At 41.1% G+C, this 17,502-nt stretch overlaps 1 protein-coding gene across 33 annotated transcripts in view; it reads right to left on the bottom strand.

Moving 5' to 3' along the window:
- Positions 1-17,502, bottom strand: part of MTMR3 (myotubularin related protein 3) — a 184,607-nt gene that overhangs the window by 12,602 nt on the left and 154,503 nt on the right. For 29 of the 33 annotated variants that reach the window (XM_071209862.1, XM_071209872.1, XM_058281625.1 and 26 more), the window contains 6 exons: positions 16,905-17,018; positions 6,379-6,584; positions 5,439-5,570; positions 4,173-4,284; positions 1,179-1,374; positions 205-390 (listed from right to left, as the gene is read on the bottom strand). In XM_071209862.1, the coding sequence (XP_071065963.1) occupies positions 205-390; positions 1,179-1,374; positions 4,173-4,284; positions 5,439-5,570; positions 6,379-6,584; positions 16,905-17,018 (946 nt within the window). The remainder of the gene's footprint in view (positions 1-204; positions 391-1,178; positions 1,375-4,172; positions 4,285-5,438; positions 5,571-6,378; positions 6,585-16,904; positions 17,019-17,502) is intronic. The other 4 variants (XM_071209876.1, XM_071209871.1, XM_071209877.1 and 1 more) reach the window with 1 other exon arrangement.

Raw genomic sequence — 17,502 nt, 5'->3', positions numbered from 1 at the left:
TCTATTTCCTTTTAGAAGCTAACTTTAAAACAACTCAAAGATTTTAGGAAAGCCTAGTACACCTGGATTCTCTGAGTAAACTCCTGTTGTTAATTCTAAAGAGGCTGCTTGGTTTTGTGTGAAAATTGGCCCACTGACGTTTGCACTGATACCCCGGTGAATTTAGAAGGTCCCCAAACTGGAGAATCATAAGCCCAAACTCACAAGGAATGCTTCGTTGAACTCAAAAGAGCAAGGAAATTGCCTCTGAAGCTGATGAACACAGTCGAGCCACTGAAGAAACACCGGGCAACGTTCATTCAGATCATCTGAGTTTTCCCCATGACCACACCGGTCAGCGAACTTGTGGCCAAAATCCAGCCACTCCATCTCCACAAGGACCTGGAAACCCTGTGGAGAAGCATCCAGGAGAGACCATTTGTGCTCGTCCACCCAGACTGTGCTAGTTCTGAGCATGGTATGACTGGTAGGAAGCCCCTTTTATAGCCTTCCAACAAGCCCACCAGGAGCTCCTGGTCACAGCTTGATGACTCTCCCTGATGGGACACCAAGTTCATGCACAGGAAAGTTTCCTACTTTCCTGACACCACTCCATAATCATTGCTGTGGTATCTGCTAAGCCTTTCTTGAGTCTATATATTTTTGGCCTTTTTTGCTCACAATACAAAAGACACTTTAAGAAGGGAAACTGAGGAAGAAATAAATAATTTCTATTTTTGGTGTTATCCTTATAAAGTTGTGTTTATAAAATCCTTCTCTAATTTTAAAATATTCATATAGATTTTATAGTATTTTATGGTTTTTCTTTAGTTATTTCAGAGTAAGGCTCTTTCTCCACAGAACACTCTGTATGATACCTGACCTATTATGATACATAAGCATTTCAAGAGCCTTTTACAGAAGCCTGTCTTTCCTGGGGTAGCCAAAACTTTTCCAAGTAGATAAGCTGCAAAGGAAAACATGCCTACACTCTCAGTAGCTTATTACCCACAATCTGCCCCATTTAAGAAGCACAAGTGTGGTAGGCACCACCACAATATAGCTCAAGATAAAGGAGCAATGATTAAAAACAAAGTTTCACCCTCTTTAGACCTAATCATCATTCCCAAATGGACCATAAAACCCTCAGAGAAGTCCTAACCTATGTTAGCACTAGTTTATTTTTTGGATGGACCCACCTCTATAGTTCGATAATAAGGATCCAACAAGAGTTTAGCCAATGCCACAATCTGGGGGGTGCGGTCCCAGCCATCTGAACAGTGGGCTAGCACTGGCCGCTGATCACGGTCCACAGCATGCACTACCAGAAGTGCCGATTTCAGAAGAACAGACAGGTGATGGAGCCATTTTGTACTTTCAAGAGCTGAGAGCCAACTATAAAAACAGGAGGAAAGTAATGATTTTTTAAAAATCATTTGCTGCATTATACTCAGTGCCTGTCAAACTGAAAAGCAATTCCCAAAGATTTTTCCCTCCAAATATAACACTGACAAAACAAACAGAAAATCTCTTACAGAGCATGTCCAAAAGATGAACCAAAAAGCCCTACTAGGTAAGTAATGGGAGCCTTAGAAGTAGGGGCAGTAATTAATAGGACCAACTTTTTGTTCCAAAAATAATTAGGGGTAATTTCCCAGTAAAAACTGATATTTAATATTTTTAGATCCATATTAGGTATACACACTATTATAAAAGTTGGTGTCACTGGAATCATCTCCTAAAGGTCACTTCTGAGACAGAAAATAGAAGATATTTACCTTTTAACCATCAGCAGCACTACCCAACAGTATCTCCAACAAAGTTAAGAAAATTCATAAATATAATTATGTCTGTAATGAGATGTAAGCTGGATGGCAAATGTAAGAATGCTACAAACACTTAAACACCTATGAATGCTGAAGTCTTGAGTCTCTATTAACTAAACTAGATGCCTCCAAACTGGTTATTTAAACTTACACAAAACAGTACACAAATGGCCTAGTATTACTGTGCTTTAGCACAGACTGGATTCAACCTGGATCTGGAAGAACGCTTTTCCACAGGCCTTTGGGAAGTATCAGATCACAAGGGTTGCCCCTTGAGAGTAAACACAAGCTGATCACACTAGTTTTTTTTAACTGGGTTGACATTTTGTTTCTTGGGCTCTGTCATGAATTCCCAGCACACTCCCCAAAAAGAGCTCTAATTTCTCCCAAATGCTACCAGATTTACAGTTAAGACACAAGTCCAGTATTTCAATACTGAGTTGGAGAAGAAGATAAATACTTCTGTCATTTGGCATTAAAAAAGCCTTGCCAAGACTAGGCTGCAAAAGCCTACTAAACCTGGGGGTGATAAGTATGAATTTCATGGTTTCATATAGATTACTAGTCTACCAACCAGACTGAATCCTCAGAGGGCTGACGCTGTGTCTCAGTCACAACTATACCCCTAGTACAGTGCCTAGCACACATGTTTAAATGAATTGTTATGTCAGTCATGGGTAAAAACAAGTCTCAAAACTTCCTATCTCTAAGAGGTACCTGAGAAACAGTTTTTGCTGATCGATCAATTGTTCGTTCTAAATCCACAGTCTTAAAAGGAACTAAATGATAAAGCTTAGGGGAGCTATTAAATAGTAAGTTATCACTTTGCTCCTGGAGAAATGGTAAACTACAGAACTAGTGGAAAGTTCTCTTGAACTTAACTGAATTATTATTACATGCCAGTTGTACTGTGGATGCCTAACAGAGAAGTTGCACTCCAAAATCTGCCAATGGAAGAGGTACTAAAGACTCCAGACCCTTGTCCTAGTCTCAAACTGGAGCACTAACATAATATCCCCTAGCCCTCCACAGCTCCAAACAAATGTTGGGGGGAACTACTTACGGTTGGTTGCTTTACTGCTACAGCTTCTGGAGGCTCCAGTACTGCATTATGATTTGTTTCAAATATAAACAAAGCCTTAACTTCTTTCTTACTAAAAAGACCAGGACTAATTACAAATAAAAATTTTTCTACTATGGGTTAAAAAAAAAAAAGCTTTGCAAAGAAAGAATTTTCAGTACCTTAGGAACTGTGCAGTACTGATTCCATCCTTTTCCTTTATAGAAAGGAAAAGTGAGACCCACAGTTATCTGACCAAGGTGGTCATTTAGTGGCAGGATCTCCTGAGTCTTTAGCCAGGTTCTTCCTATGTCCTGTCTTTAGGTGAGAGAATGTTACTAGCTGGTCCTGGAACTGTGTAGCCGATGCAAGTGGCTAATTCCCAAAGCAGAAGAGCAAGCTCATTTCTTTGGTCAGGCTTTTCCCAAAGGACAACTGCTTCTCATCTGCTGGGCTGAGGCTGACTGCAACTATGATGAATTTAATCATTTGCTACCATCAATCAGTGGTCCAGGAAGCCATTTGATTTAATAAATAAAGAATGCTACAATATCTGACATAATCATGAGATCTACTGAATAAGAACCTGGGGAAATAGCTATGGGCTCCAGCACAAACCAGAAAAGAAAATTCTATCTTCTTTGGCACCACCTCTGGATTCCCAAAATAGTAAAAAGCAGCTTCTAAATATTTATCTGTCCATTATTTGTTTTACAGAGCATTCCTCCTAATTTATCTTGTTTTCAAACAGTTCCTTTAGGAGGAGGAGATGTTATTTCACTGTCCTCGCTGCAAATGCCAGTCATTCATTTTTAATAAGTAATAAAAGTCATGATAACATTCTTACGTAAATAAGAGGGCAGTTTAGAAATCAGAAACAGAAATAAGAGAAACTGACATAATGGCAAGTTTAAAGAAAGCTTAACCTGGTTTAGAAGGTGATGAATGAATTTTGACTATTCATGGTAGAGTGTTCCAGATCATAGCAGGTGTCATTACAGGACATTAGAAGTTGGAGAATTAAATTACTTGGGGGAAAAAAAATTACTTGGGGCCAAAAGCCCTGTGGAAAAAAAGGGAAAGGTCCCAGGAAAAAGCAAGAAGACAAGTGTATCCATTTTGAGGACAGAGGTTTGTTCAAAGAAGCTGGATTTCTCTCCAAGATCCCCTTCTAACACAGGAACAAAAATATCCTCAGAGACTAGGAACATAACTGATGTTTACCAAGAAACAGAAGGAAAGACACTTCCAAACCCATTTTTTAAAAAGAGCATTACAAACAGAAAGCCAAGGAAAAAAGGTCTTACTTTCCCGGATCTGGCATCTGTGTGCACAGCAACCGCAGGGACTGAAAACTCCTCCTAATCGAATGAATATTTGCCATCCCCATAAACACAACTTCACAGTTCGGGTAATACTCTGCAGAGAATAACAATTAAGAGAACACAAATATTTTTAATTTAAAGCCTACATGGCCAAATTTAAAAGACACAAACTGGCTGTGAAACAAACACATTGCAGCTGTTGACTAATGAAACTGCAGTGTTCTAATGCTTGACTATTAGCCTGGGTCCTTTAGCTGTCTTTGTGAAAATAAGGAGGCTGGATTTGTGAAGAAGCTAATAACATAAAATAGAAGCTCTTATTTTATCAAAGAAATACCTATAAATTTATATATCACCCCAAATTTACTCTTTGGGTCACATCTAACTTTTGGCTCTGAAATTTCCTTCTGAAAAAACTCTGGCAAAACACCGTCTATGTGCTTTCAATCTTCACCTTGGTACAACTACTTTCAATTTCCAGTTTATATCACATCTTTTTCGACAAAGGAGCTTGTTGCCTTTGCTCCATTAGCACACAACTGACACCACAAGCGGCACCAAAGAGCTCCCTCTGTGGGGAAAGCTACTATTTAAACAGTAAGGATGTTTTATCAGGACAGAGGCATTTTGCCTAAAGCAGGGGTTCTTAACCTTTTTTGTTACATGGACCCTTTTGCCCATCAGGTGAAAATCATGGGCCCCCTACTAAGTCCACACTATACTGTGTATTATTTGTATTATTTATCACACCCACACCAACATGCCCCCACAATAATGTTTTTTTTTTTTATTTCAGTTCAAGCTCAGAGACCCCTTGGTAAGAACCCCTGGCCTAGAGTCTTGTTTTTGTTGTTTCAATTTCCACCCCAAGTGTTTTAAGTATGAGCTGTGTGAAGAGTTTTCTGTGAAGCCAATGATGAGTAAGCCCACTCTCTAATGCACCAGAGCTTTTAGAAGGCCGAGAAATTGAGCCATTAAAGAGGAAGCTTCCAAAGACGAACAGGCCTTGTTATGGGAGAGGATTTCCTTTCCTTATCACTTATAAGTTGGCACCAGGGAGAAAGATTATTGGTTTCACTGTACCTCCTCCTTCATTTCCCCCTGGAAGAATCCAAAAAGAAGTTCAGGCTCTGTCAAGATAGGGTAGGAACATGGCTTGCCATTCATTTCAAATGGAGAACTAAGTTTCAGTTACAAATGGGCTGGACTCAAAGGACAGTTTTGGGGACAAAGCACCGTACAACTCACCTGGGCATTCACAGCCTCCACCTTTGGCTCGGTTTGCCACAGCAGCTGCATAAGAGCGTGCATCCAAGATTAAAAGCTTCTGTGGTTGGATGGATAAACTCTCTGCTCCTGAAGCATTTGACAGAGAAGAATCTAGGGACATCAGGAGGAAAGGGGGGAAATTAAGTGAACCTTCCCCTCAGAACTGTGCAAAGTTAAGAACCACAGGCACATATTACAATATAAAAATTTTCCATTAAATGAAACCAACCAGACTCCTTAATACATAGGATTCTCTCTTCAGTTTATTTTCTAGTTTGCTTTCTTATAAAAGTTAGTGAGGACTTTTCTCTGAAACCAGAAGCCAGAGCACACATGCAGGTTCCATACAGCCCATCTCCTATACTTCATTTCTGTATCTGTAGTCCTTGAACAAAGCCAGGACTGTCCCTCAAGTCTGGAGACCTGCAAGTCCATCCCCTATCAAATAAATACTCCACTATTGTTGGTATTGCAAGAAAGAAAACAAACATTCTAGTCCTCTGAAACCAAGTTTGAATCAAAGGGTCATCTAGTTCTTTGCCAGGACCCAAGACTCCTCAAACAATCCATTCAAAGTTTCACTGTCCATCTCTTCTATGAAATAAACTGTTTCCTAAGAAAAAGGCCATTTCAAGAAAAAGATTCTCAAAAGCCAGAAATAACAGCTATGTATAGCAGGGGAAAACGAGACTGAGAGGTGAGGAATTTTCTTTTTTGTCTGCTTTTTATTATTATTGAAATAATGAAAATGCTCTAAAAATGATTAAATCACAACTATGTGATTATACCAAATGCCACTGATTGTACACTTTGGATGAATTATATACTTTAATATGTATCAATGAAATTGGTTAAAAAAAAAAAAAAAAAAGGATTCTATCCTTTAAAAATTGCCGCCACCATCCAGCAAGCACCTTACCAAACTCCACATCAGAAAGGTCTCCCCCATTGGGAAAGTCTCGAGAATTATTCCTAGTTGTCAGGTTGCTGCCACTAGATCGGGAGTCGGAGGCACAAGCCTTGGCAACTGACTGCACCAGGTGCTCATCATCTGCATTTCGCCAGCCCCACCAGCTGACCTCCGGCTGTCCACAGCGGGCAATGACTGCTCCATTGCTCTGGTGCCTGTGCAGGGGGAGGGGGAAGAAAACAGCTGTACCCATCCTAGTGTTCTCCATTCATATGCTCTATGTTCACATTTTAAATGGCTTAATGAACAGCTTGACTACAGTAAGTGTTGGGATATCTTCAAGTCCTCTAAGTATTAAAAAGGTTAGAAATCTTATGTATCAATGAGAAATATCAAAACCTATCTGGATCTTTCTTCATTATCATATCATTGTAGAGACCTTTATAAAGTTACCAACAAAATCATAAACATTCACTCTTCAAGAAAATAAATATCCACAAATTAAATGTTTAAAGTGTTTTTGGAAAATCAGGTTTAAAAAAAATCTACAAATACTACACTCTTAATTCCCCTACCTAACAGTGAAGCATCATTCCTTTTTCATCCTGAACCTGAATACTCTGGCATAAGATGATGAAGCAGAGAAAAACGTATCTTCTCCCTGATTTCTGAGGGCCCATGGCAGAACTTAGTACTCATGGCTGGCTTGGGGGCTTCTTTTTAAATCAAGATCCCCTCTTTGGTACTGAAACACTTACCTGGCCCACAGTGGATGGTGTCACAAAATCTCCTGAGATTTCATGAGTCACAAACTACTCTTATTTTAGGCAGATAGCTCAATTAGCCAGCTACCCTTCCTCAGGCTCTTAGGAAAGGAAGGAGCAGCATAAATCTCAGTAAGCCATGCACATACAGATTCTTTTCAAGAAATCATACTTGTAGTTTACTTTAGTATGCTATTAAACCCAGGCTTTTCCTGATTAAGAAAGAAGTTACAAAAGTAAAAATAGGGAAACGGACTTGGCCCAGTGGTTGGGGTGTCCGTCTACCACATGGGAGGTCCGCGGTTCAAAACACGGGACCCATGTAGAGCTGGCCCATGCGCAGTGCTGATGCGCACAAGGAGTGCGCGCCACGCAGGGGTGTCCCCCGCGTAGGGGAGCCCCGTGCAAGGAGTGTGCCCCATAAGGAGAGCCGCCCAGCGTGAAAGAAAAGTGCAGCCTGCCCAGGAATGGCGCTGCCCACACTTCCTGTGCAGCTGACGACAACAGAAGCGGACAGAGAAACAGGACGCAGCAAACAGACACAGAGAACAGACAACCGGGGGAGGAGGGGAATTAAATAAATAAATCTTTAAAAAAAAAAAAAAGGTAAAAATATTTGACAATAAAAAGGAATGAATTTCTGTTACATGCTATAACATGGATAAAGCTTGAAAATGTTGGGAAGCAGACTTGGCCCAGTGGATGGGGCATCCGTCCACCACATGGGAGGTCTGCGGTTCAAACCCCAGGCCTCCTTGACCCATGTAGAGCTGGCCTGCGTGCAGTACTGATGTGCGCAGGGAGTGCTGTGCCACGCAGGGGTGCCCCCCGTGTGGGGGAGTCCCATGTGCAGGGAGTGCGCCCCATAGGGAGAGCTGCCCAGCACAAAAGAAAGTGTAGGTTGCCCGGGAATGGCACTGCACACATGGAGAGTTGACGCAGCAAGATGGCACAACAGAAAGAAACACAGATTCCCGGTGCCACTGACAACGACAGAAGTGGACAAAAAGAGGCATGCACAGCAAATGGACACAGAGAACAGACAACTGGGGCACAGGGCGGCGGGGGAGAGAAATAAATAAAATAAATCTTAAAAAAAGAAAAGAAAATGTTACACCAAGTAAAAGAAGTCAGTGACAAAAGGACACATATTTTATGATTCCATTTATATGGTATATCCAGAATAGGCATATCTACAGAAATAGAAAAAATATATTAGTGGTTACCGAGGGCTGGAGGGTTTCAGGGTAAATGGAAAGTGACTGATAAGGGTATGGGATTTCTTTTTGAGTAATGAAAATGTACTAAAATTACTTGTAGTGACAGTTACACAACTGTGAATATATTAAAACCACTGAATTGTATGTTTTCAATAGGTGAGTTATATGGAATGTGAACTATATCTTAATTTTCTAAATGTTATTTTTAAAAGCTATGAAAGTAACCAATTCACTGTAGAAATAAATTAGCAGAATTTAAAAAGCTATTAACTAAAAAATCAAATTGTCCCCCAAGGCCCTATTTCTGTATCCCAGAGGGAACTGTCAATCTCTTACCTCCCTTTAAATTTGTTTCTAAACACACACACAGTATAAACCCACATAAATACCTATGTATTGTATAGATGAAGTTAAATAAAACATACTCATAAATCTATTGGTCTTTTTCAGGGAACAATGTGAGAAAGACTTTTGGTTTTAATCTTAACATTCACAAGCAATAAATTAAAATCTGGCAAATGGAACCATCTATTGCCAACATGCCAAACTCATTCATCTGCTATATGGAGCCAAAATGGAAAATAAAACCTCATTTATTCTTAAAATGCCTATTAGCATATAATAGATGCTGGGTAAGCGCTGAGCTGAATGGCTCCAAACTTTCATAGAAGAGCCTGACAATGCCCTTACAGAGAGCATCCTCTCAGCAATTCTTCCCAGCAGTACCCAAGAGGAACAGTAGATGGCACTCTTCAATCTGTGTCTTGGGTTTTTAAGGTATTATAGCTAGATTTCAGAGGGGTGTTGCAATCAGTACTGTTTTCTGCAGTCTTCTAAAATGGTTAGAGTGTATGGAAGATTAACTAACTAAAAAGCTATACCCCAAACTACTAAATAACAGCATTTCTATCATTTTACCAAATAGAACCATGGATAAGCCCTATTAAAACAATGGCTGCTTCAATTTTATAAAGAAACATACAAATGTTTTAACTACCCCTATTTTAGCCAGCTAGGCAAGGACCCTAAATGACTAGGAGTTTCTAATAATCACCTCATCCACAAAGGGGAGCTGTGAATTGCACTACAGATGGGCAACCTTCACACCATCTTGATGTGTTAGAGCAATCTCTGCCATCAGTAATAAATCCAATTAAGCACTCTCTCATCACAGTAGGAGAAATTACTAATCAGGGACTAGTTCAGCATGGTGCTGTCAAGTAACTGCTGCTAGTAACATCAGGAATGATTGCTATAGTCTACAGACAACTAAATTTATATGTCAGATTCAGAGATATCCTGCCACCTAGGTTGGCATAGCAAAGAGTGGTGAAGTATCCTTGGTTTGGAGAACAAGATAGGACCTAAACATTCTTCAGCATACCCCTTACAAAGCTCCCAAATAATACAGTAACACAGTCTGACATTTAGAGATCCATGACACGTGTTCTGAGACAAAAGCCAGGTCCAGGAAGCCTATCTGATTTTACACAGACTGCACACCTAGAACTTTCATTTGTAACCTTTGAAAGCAGATTTTCTCTGAAATACTGGAAATAAAATACTTTTTCATTTATATATATTCTACAGTCTTTGCAAGGCAGAAAAATCCTAGGCTCATACTCTTCTGGAAGATAAATTTTAGAAGAGAAAAAAAGCTTCCATTTTTATTACATTCTAAGAGTTTTTCCTTCAAGCTGCACCCAGGCTTCTCCGCCAAAAAAAAGAATTTACCTGACCCCTCTTACTTTAAAAATGCAAGTCCTTCTCCCTTATGCCCAAAGTCTGTAAGCCTCACAAATGCTTTCTGTTAGGGCTGCTGATCTAATACAGCTGCTGGTCCCAGAGCTGGCATTCACGTTGGGCTGATCACTGACAAAACTCCATATATCTGTTCGGCTTTCACTCCTCTCTAATTCCTTTGTCATCCTTAACAGTAGAGTGACAGGTAAATTTGGTGACCTACTTTTCTAAGGGTGTCTGAAAACAAAAGTGATGAAAAGAGAGACTGAAAACTTAATGGATTCCTCTGAGCCTAAAGCAAATACTTTTTCATTTCTCTATTCACGGTGGCAATCAGAATTTGCCTTCATAGACTAAACGAACGAACTGGTTACCTCATTAGGAATTCCACAAAGTGATAAATCCCTTGCCTACAACCTTAGTATTTCAATGGAATGCCTCCTTGCACAAAAAAGGTTCTAATTAAGTCATAGGTAAGGCCAAAGCTCAGGGAGAGTCCAAAAAGTCTGCAAACTGGGAAAATGGAGAATGTGAACATTACAAGATGGCATCTCAAATAGTTCTAGGGAAGCGGACTTGGCCCAATGGATAGGGCATCCACCTACCATATGGGAGGTTCAAGGTTCAAATTCTGGGCCTCCCTGGCCCACGTGCAGTGCTGATGCACACAAGGAGTGCCGTGCCACGCAGGGATGTCCCCTGTGTAGGGGAGCCCCATGCATAAGGAGTGCACCCCTTAAGGAGAGCCTCCCAGCGCAAGAGAAAGTGCAGCCTGCCCAAGAATGGCGCTGCACACACGGAGAGCTGATACAAGAGGAAACGCAGATTCCCAGTGCTGCTGATGAGGATAGAAGCGGTCACAGAAGAGCACACAGTGAACAGACACAGAGAACAGACAACTGGGGGGGAGGGGGATTAAAAAAAAAATAGTTCTAGAGCAAAATAGAATGACTTCTTAAAAATTGAACAAAGTTATGTGAAAACCAAGATATTGGGGCATTTTCAGGACTTGGGAGTTATCCTGAATGATATTGCAAGGACAGATGCAGGACACTGTATATTCTGCCATAACTCACTGAATGGACTGGGAGAGAGTATTAAACTACAACATAAACTATAATCCATGCTGTGTAGCAAAGCTCCAAAATGTACTCATCAAATACAATGAATGTACCACACTAATGAAAGAAGCTGTTGATGTGGGAGGAGTGGGGTATATGGGAACCTCTTAAATTTTTTTAATGTAACATTTTGTGTGATCCATGTATCTTAAAAAAAAAAAAAGATAATAAAATTTTAAAATATAAAAACAAAAAAGTCCAGTGGTTAGAGGCACTCATTTAGATGTCAGAGCATTCCTGCAAGTAAGAATTACGGTTCTCATTTTACTAATAAGGAAACAAGCTAAAGTCAGTTAACGTACCACCTGCTCAAGGTGCCACAGAAAAGACTTGAACCCAGGCCTGTGATTCTAAACACTTGCCTCCTTTGGGTCTCATGCCCTAAACCCCCCAAAATCTTCTACTAAACCAAACTCCAGCTGCTCTCTCTAGATGATCCCTCTCGACAAAGGTCTTCCACGTGTCAAAATTTCAACCACAAAGTCAATCACAGGCGAAAATTCAGGTAACAGCAGAGCCCCAAAATACATGAAGCAAATATTGGCAGATCTGAAAAGAAAAACTGATGCTAATGTAGAAGACTTTAAAACATCACTCTCAATAATGAATAGAACAGGGAAGCAATGTGGCTCAAGAGATTGGGCTCCCATCTACCATATGGGAGGTCCAGGATTCGATTCCCAGGGCCTCCTGGTAAAGGTAAGCTGACCGCTGGAGTGGAATGCTGGCCTGTACAGGAGTGCTGGCCCACGCAGAGAGCTGGTACAGCAAGATGACACAACAAAAAAGACACAGAGGAGAGACAATAAGAGATACAACAGACCAGGGAGTTGAGGTGGCACAAGAGATTAAGCACCTCTCTCCCACTCCAGAAGGTCCCAGGATCGGTTCCCAGTGCCACCTAAAGAGAAGACAAGCATACAAAGAAGCACACACAGCAAATGGACACAGAGAGCAGACAACAAGAGGGGGGGTATAAATAAAATAAATCTTTTTTAAAAAATGAATACAACATCTAGTCAGAAGAAAAGTCAGGAAGTACAGGAATTGAATAATACAATAAACCAAGGAGACATTAAGAATGTTTTACCCAACAAAAACAGAATATATATTCTTCTTGAGTGCACATGGATCATTCTCCAGGATAGACCATAACACTGGGTCACAATCAAGCCTCAATAAATTAAAAAATAATGAAATCATATAATATATGTTCTCTCAACGAATTGAAGCTAGAAATCAAAAACAGAAGGAAAAAATGGAAAATTCACAAATGTGGAAATTAAACAATGTACTCAAATAACCAATGGATTAAAGAGAAAGTCAGAAGCAACATTAGAAAGTATCTTCAGGCAAATGAAAATGAAAAAAACAAAACTTATGGGATGCAGTGAAAGCAATGCTGAGAGAGAAATGTATAGCTCTAAATGCTTAGATTACAAAAGCAAAAAGATTTCGAATCAGAGACCCAACCTCAAAACTGGAAGAACTAGAAAAAGAAGAGCAACTAAACCCAAAGCAAGCAAAAGGAAGGACATAGCAAAGATTAGTACAAGGCAAATGGATTAGTAAACAACAACAACAAAAAAATACAGAATTTTAAAAAAAAAACGGTTCTTTGAAAAGATCAACAAAATCGACAAACCTTTAGCTATACTGACAAAGAAAAAAGAGAGGAACAAATGAAAATCGAAAAGAATAGGGGACGGTACTACTGACACCACTGACATAAAAAGCACAATAAAAGGACACTATGAACAACTGTATGCCAATAAATTAGATAACCTAGATGAAATTCTTAACTACATTGACTTAAGAAGAAATAGAGGGAAGCAGATTTGACCCAATGGATAGGGGGTCCGCCTACCACATGGGAGGTCCAAGGTTCAAACCCAGGGCCTCCTGACCTGTATGAGCTGGCCCATGAGTGGTGCTGATGCGCACAAGGAGTGCCATGCCATGCAGGGGTGTCCCTTGCGTAGGGGAGCCCCATGTGCAAGGAGTGTGCCCCATAAGGAGAGCTGCCCAGTGTGAAAAAAGTGCAGCCTACCCAGGAATGGCACCACACATGGAAAGCTGATGCAGCAAGATGACGCAACAAAAAGAGACACAGATTCTGGGTGCCGCTGACAAGAATACAGGCAGACACAGAAGAACATGCAGCAAATGGACAGAGAGAGCAGACAACTGGGGGCGGGGAGAGGTGGGCGGGGAAGGGAGAGAAATAAATTTTTAAAAAATCTTTTTTAAAAAAAACACAATGACATACACACTTCACACCCACTAGAATTAGAATAGCTACTATTTTTTAAAAAATGGTGAAGATATGGAAAAATAGGAACTCATTCATTGCTGATGGTTAGGTAAAATGGTGCAGTTGCTGTGGAGGACAGTCAGGCAGTTCCTCAGATAGTTAAATATAGAATTACCGTAAGAGCCTGCAATCCCACTTCTTTTTATATATCCAATAGAACTGAAAGCAGGGACTCAAACATACTTGCACACTGATGTTCACAGTGACATTATTCACCTCAGCCAAAAGATGGAAGCAACCCAAATGTCCGTCGACTAATGAATAGATAAAAAAAAATGTGGCATGTACCTAAAAGAGTTTATTATTCAGCCGTAAATAGGATAAAATCCTGATACATGCAACAACATGAATAAACCTTGAAGACAAATGTGAGTGAAATAAACCAGACACAAAAGGACAAATACTATATGATTTCACTGATTTGAAACAATTTGAATAAGCAAACTTATACAATCAGAATCTAGAATGTAAGTTAGCAGGGAACAGCGTGGGGAGAGGAAATGGGAAGATAAGGCTGTAAACCATACAGGGTTCCTATCTGGAACAAAAGAAATGTTTTAGTAATGGATTGGTGATGGTAGCACAACTCTGTGAACACAATTAACAACACTGAAATATATATCTGAATATGATTACAAAAGGAACTGTTAGATAGTATATAACAAAAAAAATTTTTTTAATAATCCATGGAACTACACTACACAAACAGTGACCCCTAAATTCAACCATGGACTTTACTTAATACAAATATAAAAATGTGCTATCATCAATTGTAACAAATGTTCCAGACCAAAGCAAGGTGTTGGTGGTGGGTTGGTATATAGGAATCCTGTATTTAATGCATGATTGTTCTGTAAGCCCACAACTTCTCTAATAAATTACGATTTTTTAAAAATGTTTCCTATACAGGAAAACTAATGCTAGGTCTTCCAAAAAGAATGACAAATTTCTGTCATCCTGAATACCTGATGCTTCCCGAGATCAATCACTTTGTTGCTGCTCATCTAGGAGTCACCTGAGAATGGAGGTATACTAGCTAGGCGAAGACATCCACCTGCCACCACATCCATCAGGGTATCCTAAACAGCCCTTACAGATGGTAGCTCTCCAAGGTCTGCTTGGTCTGTCACTCGGCCAGCAGTGTTCACAAGTTTCCCTGGGGAGACTGAGCAGGCAAAGTGTTCTCCACTGACAAATGGAAGTAACTGACAGTAACCTTTACTGTGGAGAGGCAATGGGAATGTAGAAAAGTCACTGACTTGAGAAGCCAGGGCACCCAAGTTTAGCCCTCATGCCTGCCACTTACTCTGCAAGTGGCTTCAATCAAGTTACACTGGTCCCCGGGCCTGTCACTTATTCTACATATATCTTCAAGCAAGTCACATTGGCCCTCCATCTCTGGACTCTGTCTTCCTCTTCTACAAAACAAAAGACTAGCCAAAGTCAATGGTTTTCTCTCTTTTTAAACTTTATAGAGGTCCCCCTTCCCACTAGCCAAAAATCCTACCAGAACCCTAATTCCTCTGCTAATGCATTCAACAGAGTTGTTATAACTGAAGGCAAGGGGACAAAGCTGGCCCTTAGCCAAATGTGCTGCTCCCATACTTCCCACAGCAGCCTCAGGTCCTCTAGGAAGATAGTCTAAAGACAACTATCGCAATCAACCTAGTTCAGAAAGTTATTGTGAAGTTCTAAAAGACAGAGGAGGAAAGGAACCTGACCACTCCAGCAAATCCCCAGTAACAAGAGAAGCCCTCAGTACTATTAAAGAACCTCTACTGGGCCTGTCTCATGGGACCCCTTCACTGGCATGACTTAGATCTGGTCTTGGCCAGTATCATCTCCCATCTATCAACCTCCATGGCATCATCAAAGTGATGACCTAAGTTCACTAGAACAAAACACAGTAACTGGAATATTAAAGAAAGAACTATGGTTGGGGGCGGGGCTGAAGAGAAAAAGATGGCCCCAAATGACAAAGTAGGCAAAAGGAGAAAATGAGAGGTGAACCCTAGTGAAATGAAACAAAAAAAAAAAAAGAGAAAGAAAAACAATCCAGAAAAACGCCTATTAAAACCAACATAGAAACCCAGATTTTAAAATCTGAGTGCCTTCTGCAAACCTGGTTATTCTGTCATTGGGGGTGCACAACAGAGCACAAAGCTGGGCAGAGCTGTATCTGTTAAAGCTGGGTAAGGACAGCCTAAGACCACAAAGATCTTCCTTTCATGTCCATACTCAAGCAAGCACGTGGGTGGGCTTTCCCTGCATTAACACTCACCTACTCTTGCCTCTGCCTGCCTTTGTATGTATGTACCCATCCCCCTCAATTCCTCTGCAAATTAACATTCCATCTTTCCATTAAAGGCAATGTTGAGACAGTTTCTCATTAAGAAGCTGCCCCTGACAAATGTTACTTGACTGTGAAATGTAAATACCCTCGTATTCTTTCTGTGACACCACATATCACAAAGCAAGACAATTCTCAAAGATGTTTCACATATCCATATGATTCAACCAGCATGGCAGATAAGGCAGAATTATCTCCTTTTCTAACTACAGCTTAGCAAGCCAAAGCAATTTGTTCAAAGTTACAGATGGGCAAAAATGGGATAAAAATTCTCATCTTTTTCCTGGCTAGAACTCTTCCCATGCTTTTAAGCTCCCACTTTTTGTTCTTTACCCTTTATCTTACTGACCATTTTGCAAATATGACTGTTCATCTTTTTCATCCCAGCTCGTAAACAGCTAGTGTTTTAGATGCAGTAGCTACCAGCATGTTACTGGAGAAGCAGCTTTTAAGATTTTTTAAAAGATTTATTTATTTCTCCCCCTCCATCCCCCCCACTGTCTGCTCTCTGTGTCCATTCACTGTGTGTTCTTCTGTGTCTGCTTATATTCTCATTAGATGGCTCTGGGAACTGAGCCTGGGACCTTCCGGAGAGTGGGAGAGAGGCGATTACTCTCTTGCGCCACCTTAACTCTTTTTTGCTGCACCATCTTATTTTCTCTCTTCTGTGTCTTATTGCATCGTCTTGCTGCACCAGCTCAGTGTCGGCTGGTACTCCTGCATGGGGCGACCTTCCCACACAGGGGGCCACTCCTGCATGGGGCGGCATTCCAGCGTGGGCCGGCACTCCACGTGGGCCAGCCTGCCCTCACCAGGAGGCTCTGGGCCTCAAACCCTGGACCTCCTATGGTAGATGGGAGCCCAACTGGTTGAGCCACATCCGTTTCCCAGGAGCAGCTTCTGAAATAAGGAAGAAAAGACATGCTTGGGAAGTTCACCTCCTTCTCAGGTGAGCAGCAGCAGAGACAGCAGATTACATGGTGTGAGCACCAGACCACATGAGGACTGATCAGGCTTCCTTACCTGTAGACAACGGCAGGGATACGCTTCCAGGACCTGAAGCTTGCAACACTTTCTAGTTCTTTGTCAGTGATCCAGGCAGGCACTATGAGCTCCTGTGGATAGCTACCACATAGCCTAAAAGGGAAGGTGACAAAGGGATAGAAGGAGAGGAAGGGAAGAAGGGAAGGGGGGAGAGAGAAAGAGGAGGAAAAGACACAAGATGAGCTAGCATAAGGATGTTGGTCAAGCTACCAAAGAGCAAGCTAAAAGGCAATGTAGAGCTTTACTTGAGTCTTAGCTCAATAGGATGGGCTGCCTGAAGTATTTTTTTGTTTCCTTTTTTTTTTTTTAAGATTTATTTATTTATTTAACACCCCACCCCACCCCCCGTTGGTTGTCTGTTCTCTGTGTCTATTTGCTGCGTCTTGTTTCTCTGTCCGCTTCTGTTGTCGTCAGCGGCACAGGAAGTGTGGGCGGCGCCATTCCTGGGCAGGCGGCACTTTCTTTCGTGCTGGGCGGCTCTCCTTATGGGGCGCACTCCTTGCGCATGGGGCTCCCCTACGCCGGGGACACCCCTGCGTGGGGCGGCACTCCTTGCGCGCATCAGCACCGCGCATGG

This window comes from Dasypus novemcinctus, chromosome 19 (genome assembly GCF_030445035.2).
Source record: "Dasypus novemcinctus isolate mDasNov1 chromosome 19, mDasNov1.1.hap2, whole genome shotgun sequence".
Taxonomy (NCBI): Eukaryota; Metazoa; Chordata; class Mammalia; order Cingulata; family Dasypodidae; genus Dasypus; species Dasypus novemcinctus.
This window is presented reverse-complemented; position numbering and strand designations above follow the sequence as displayed.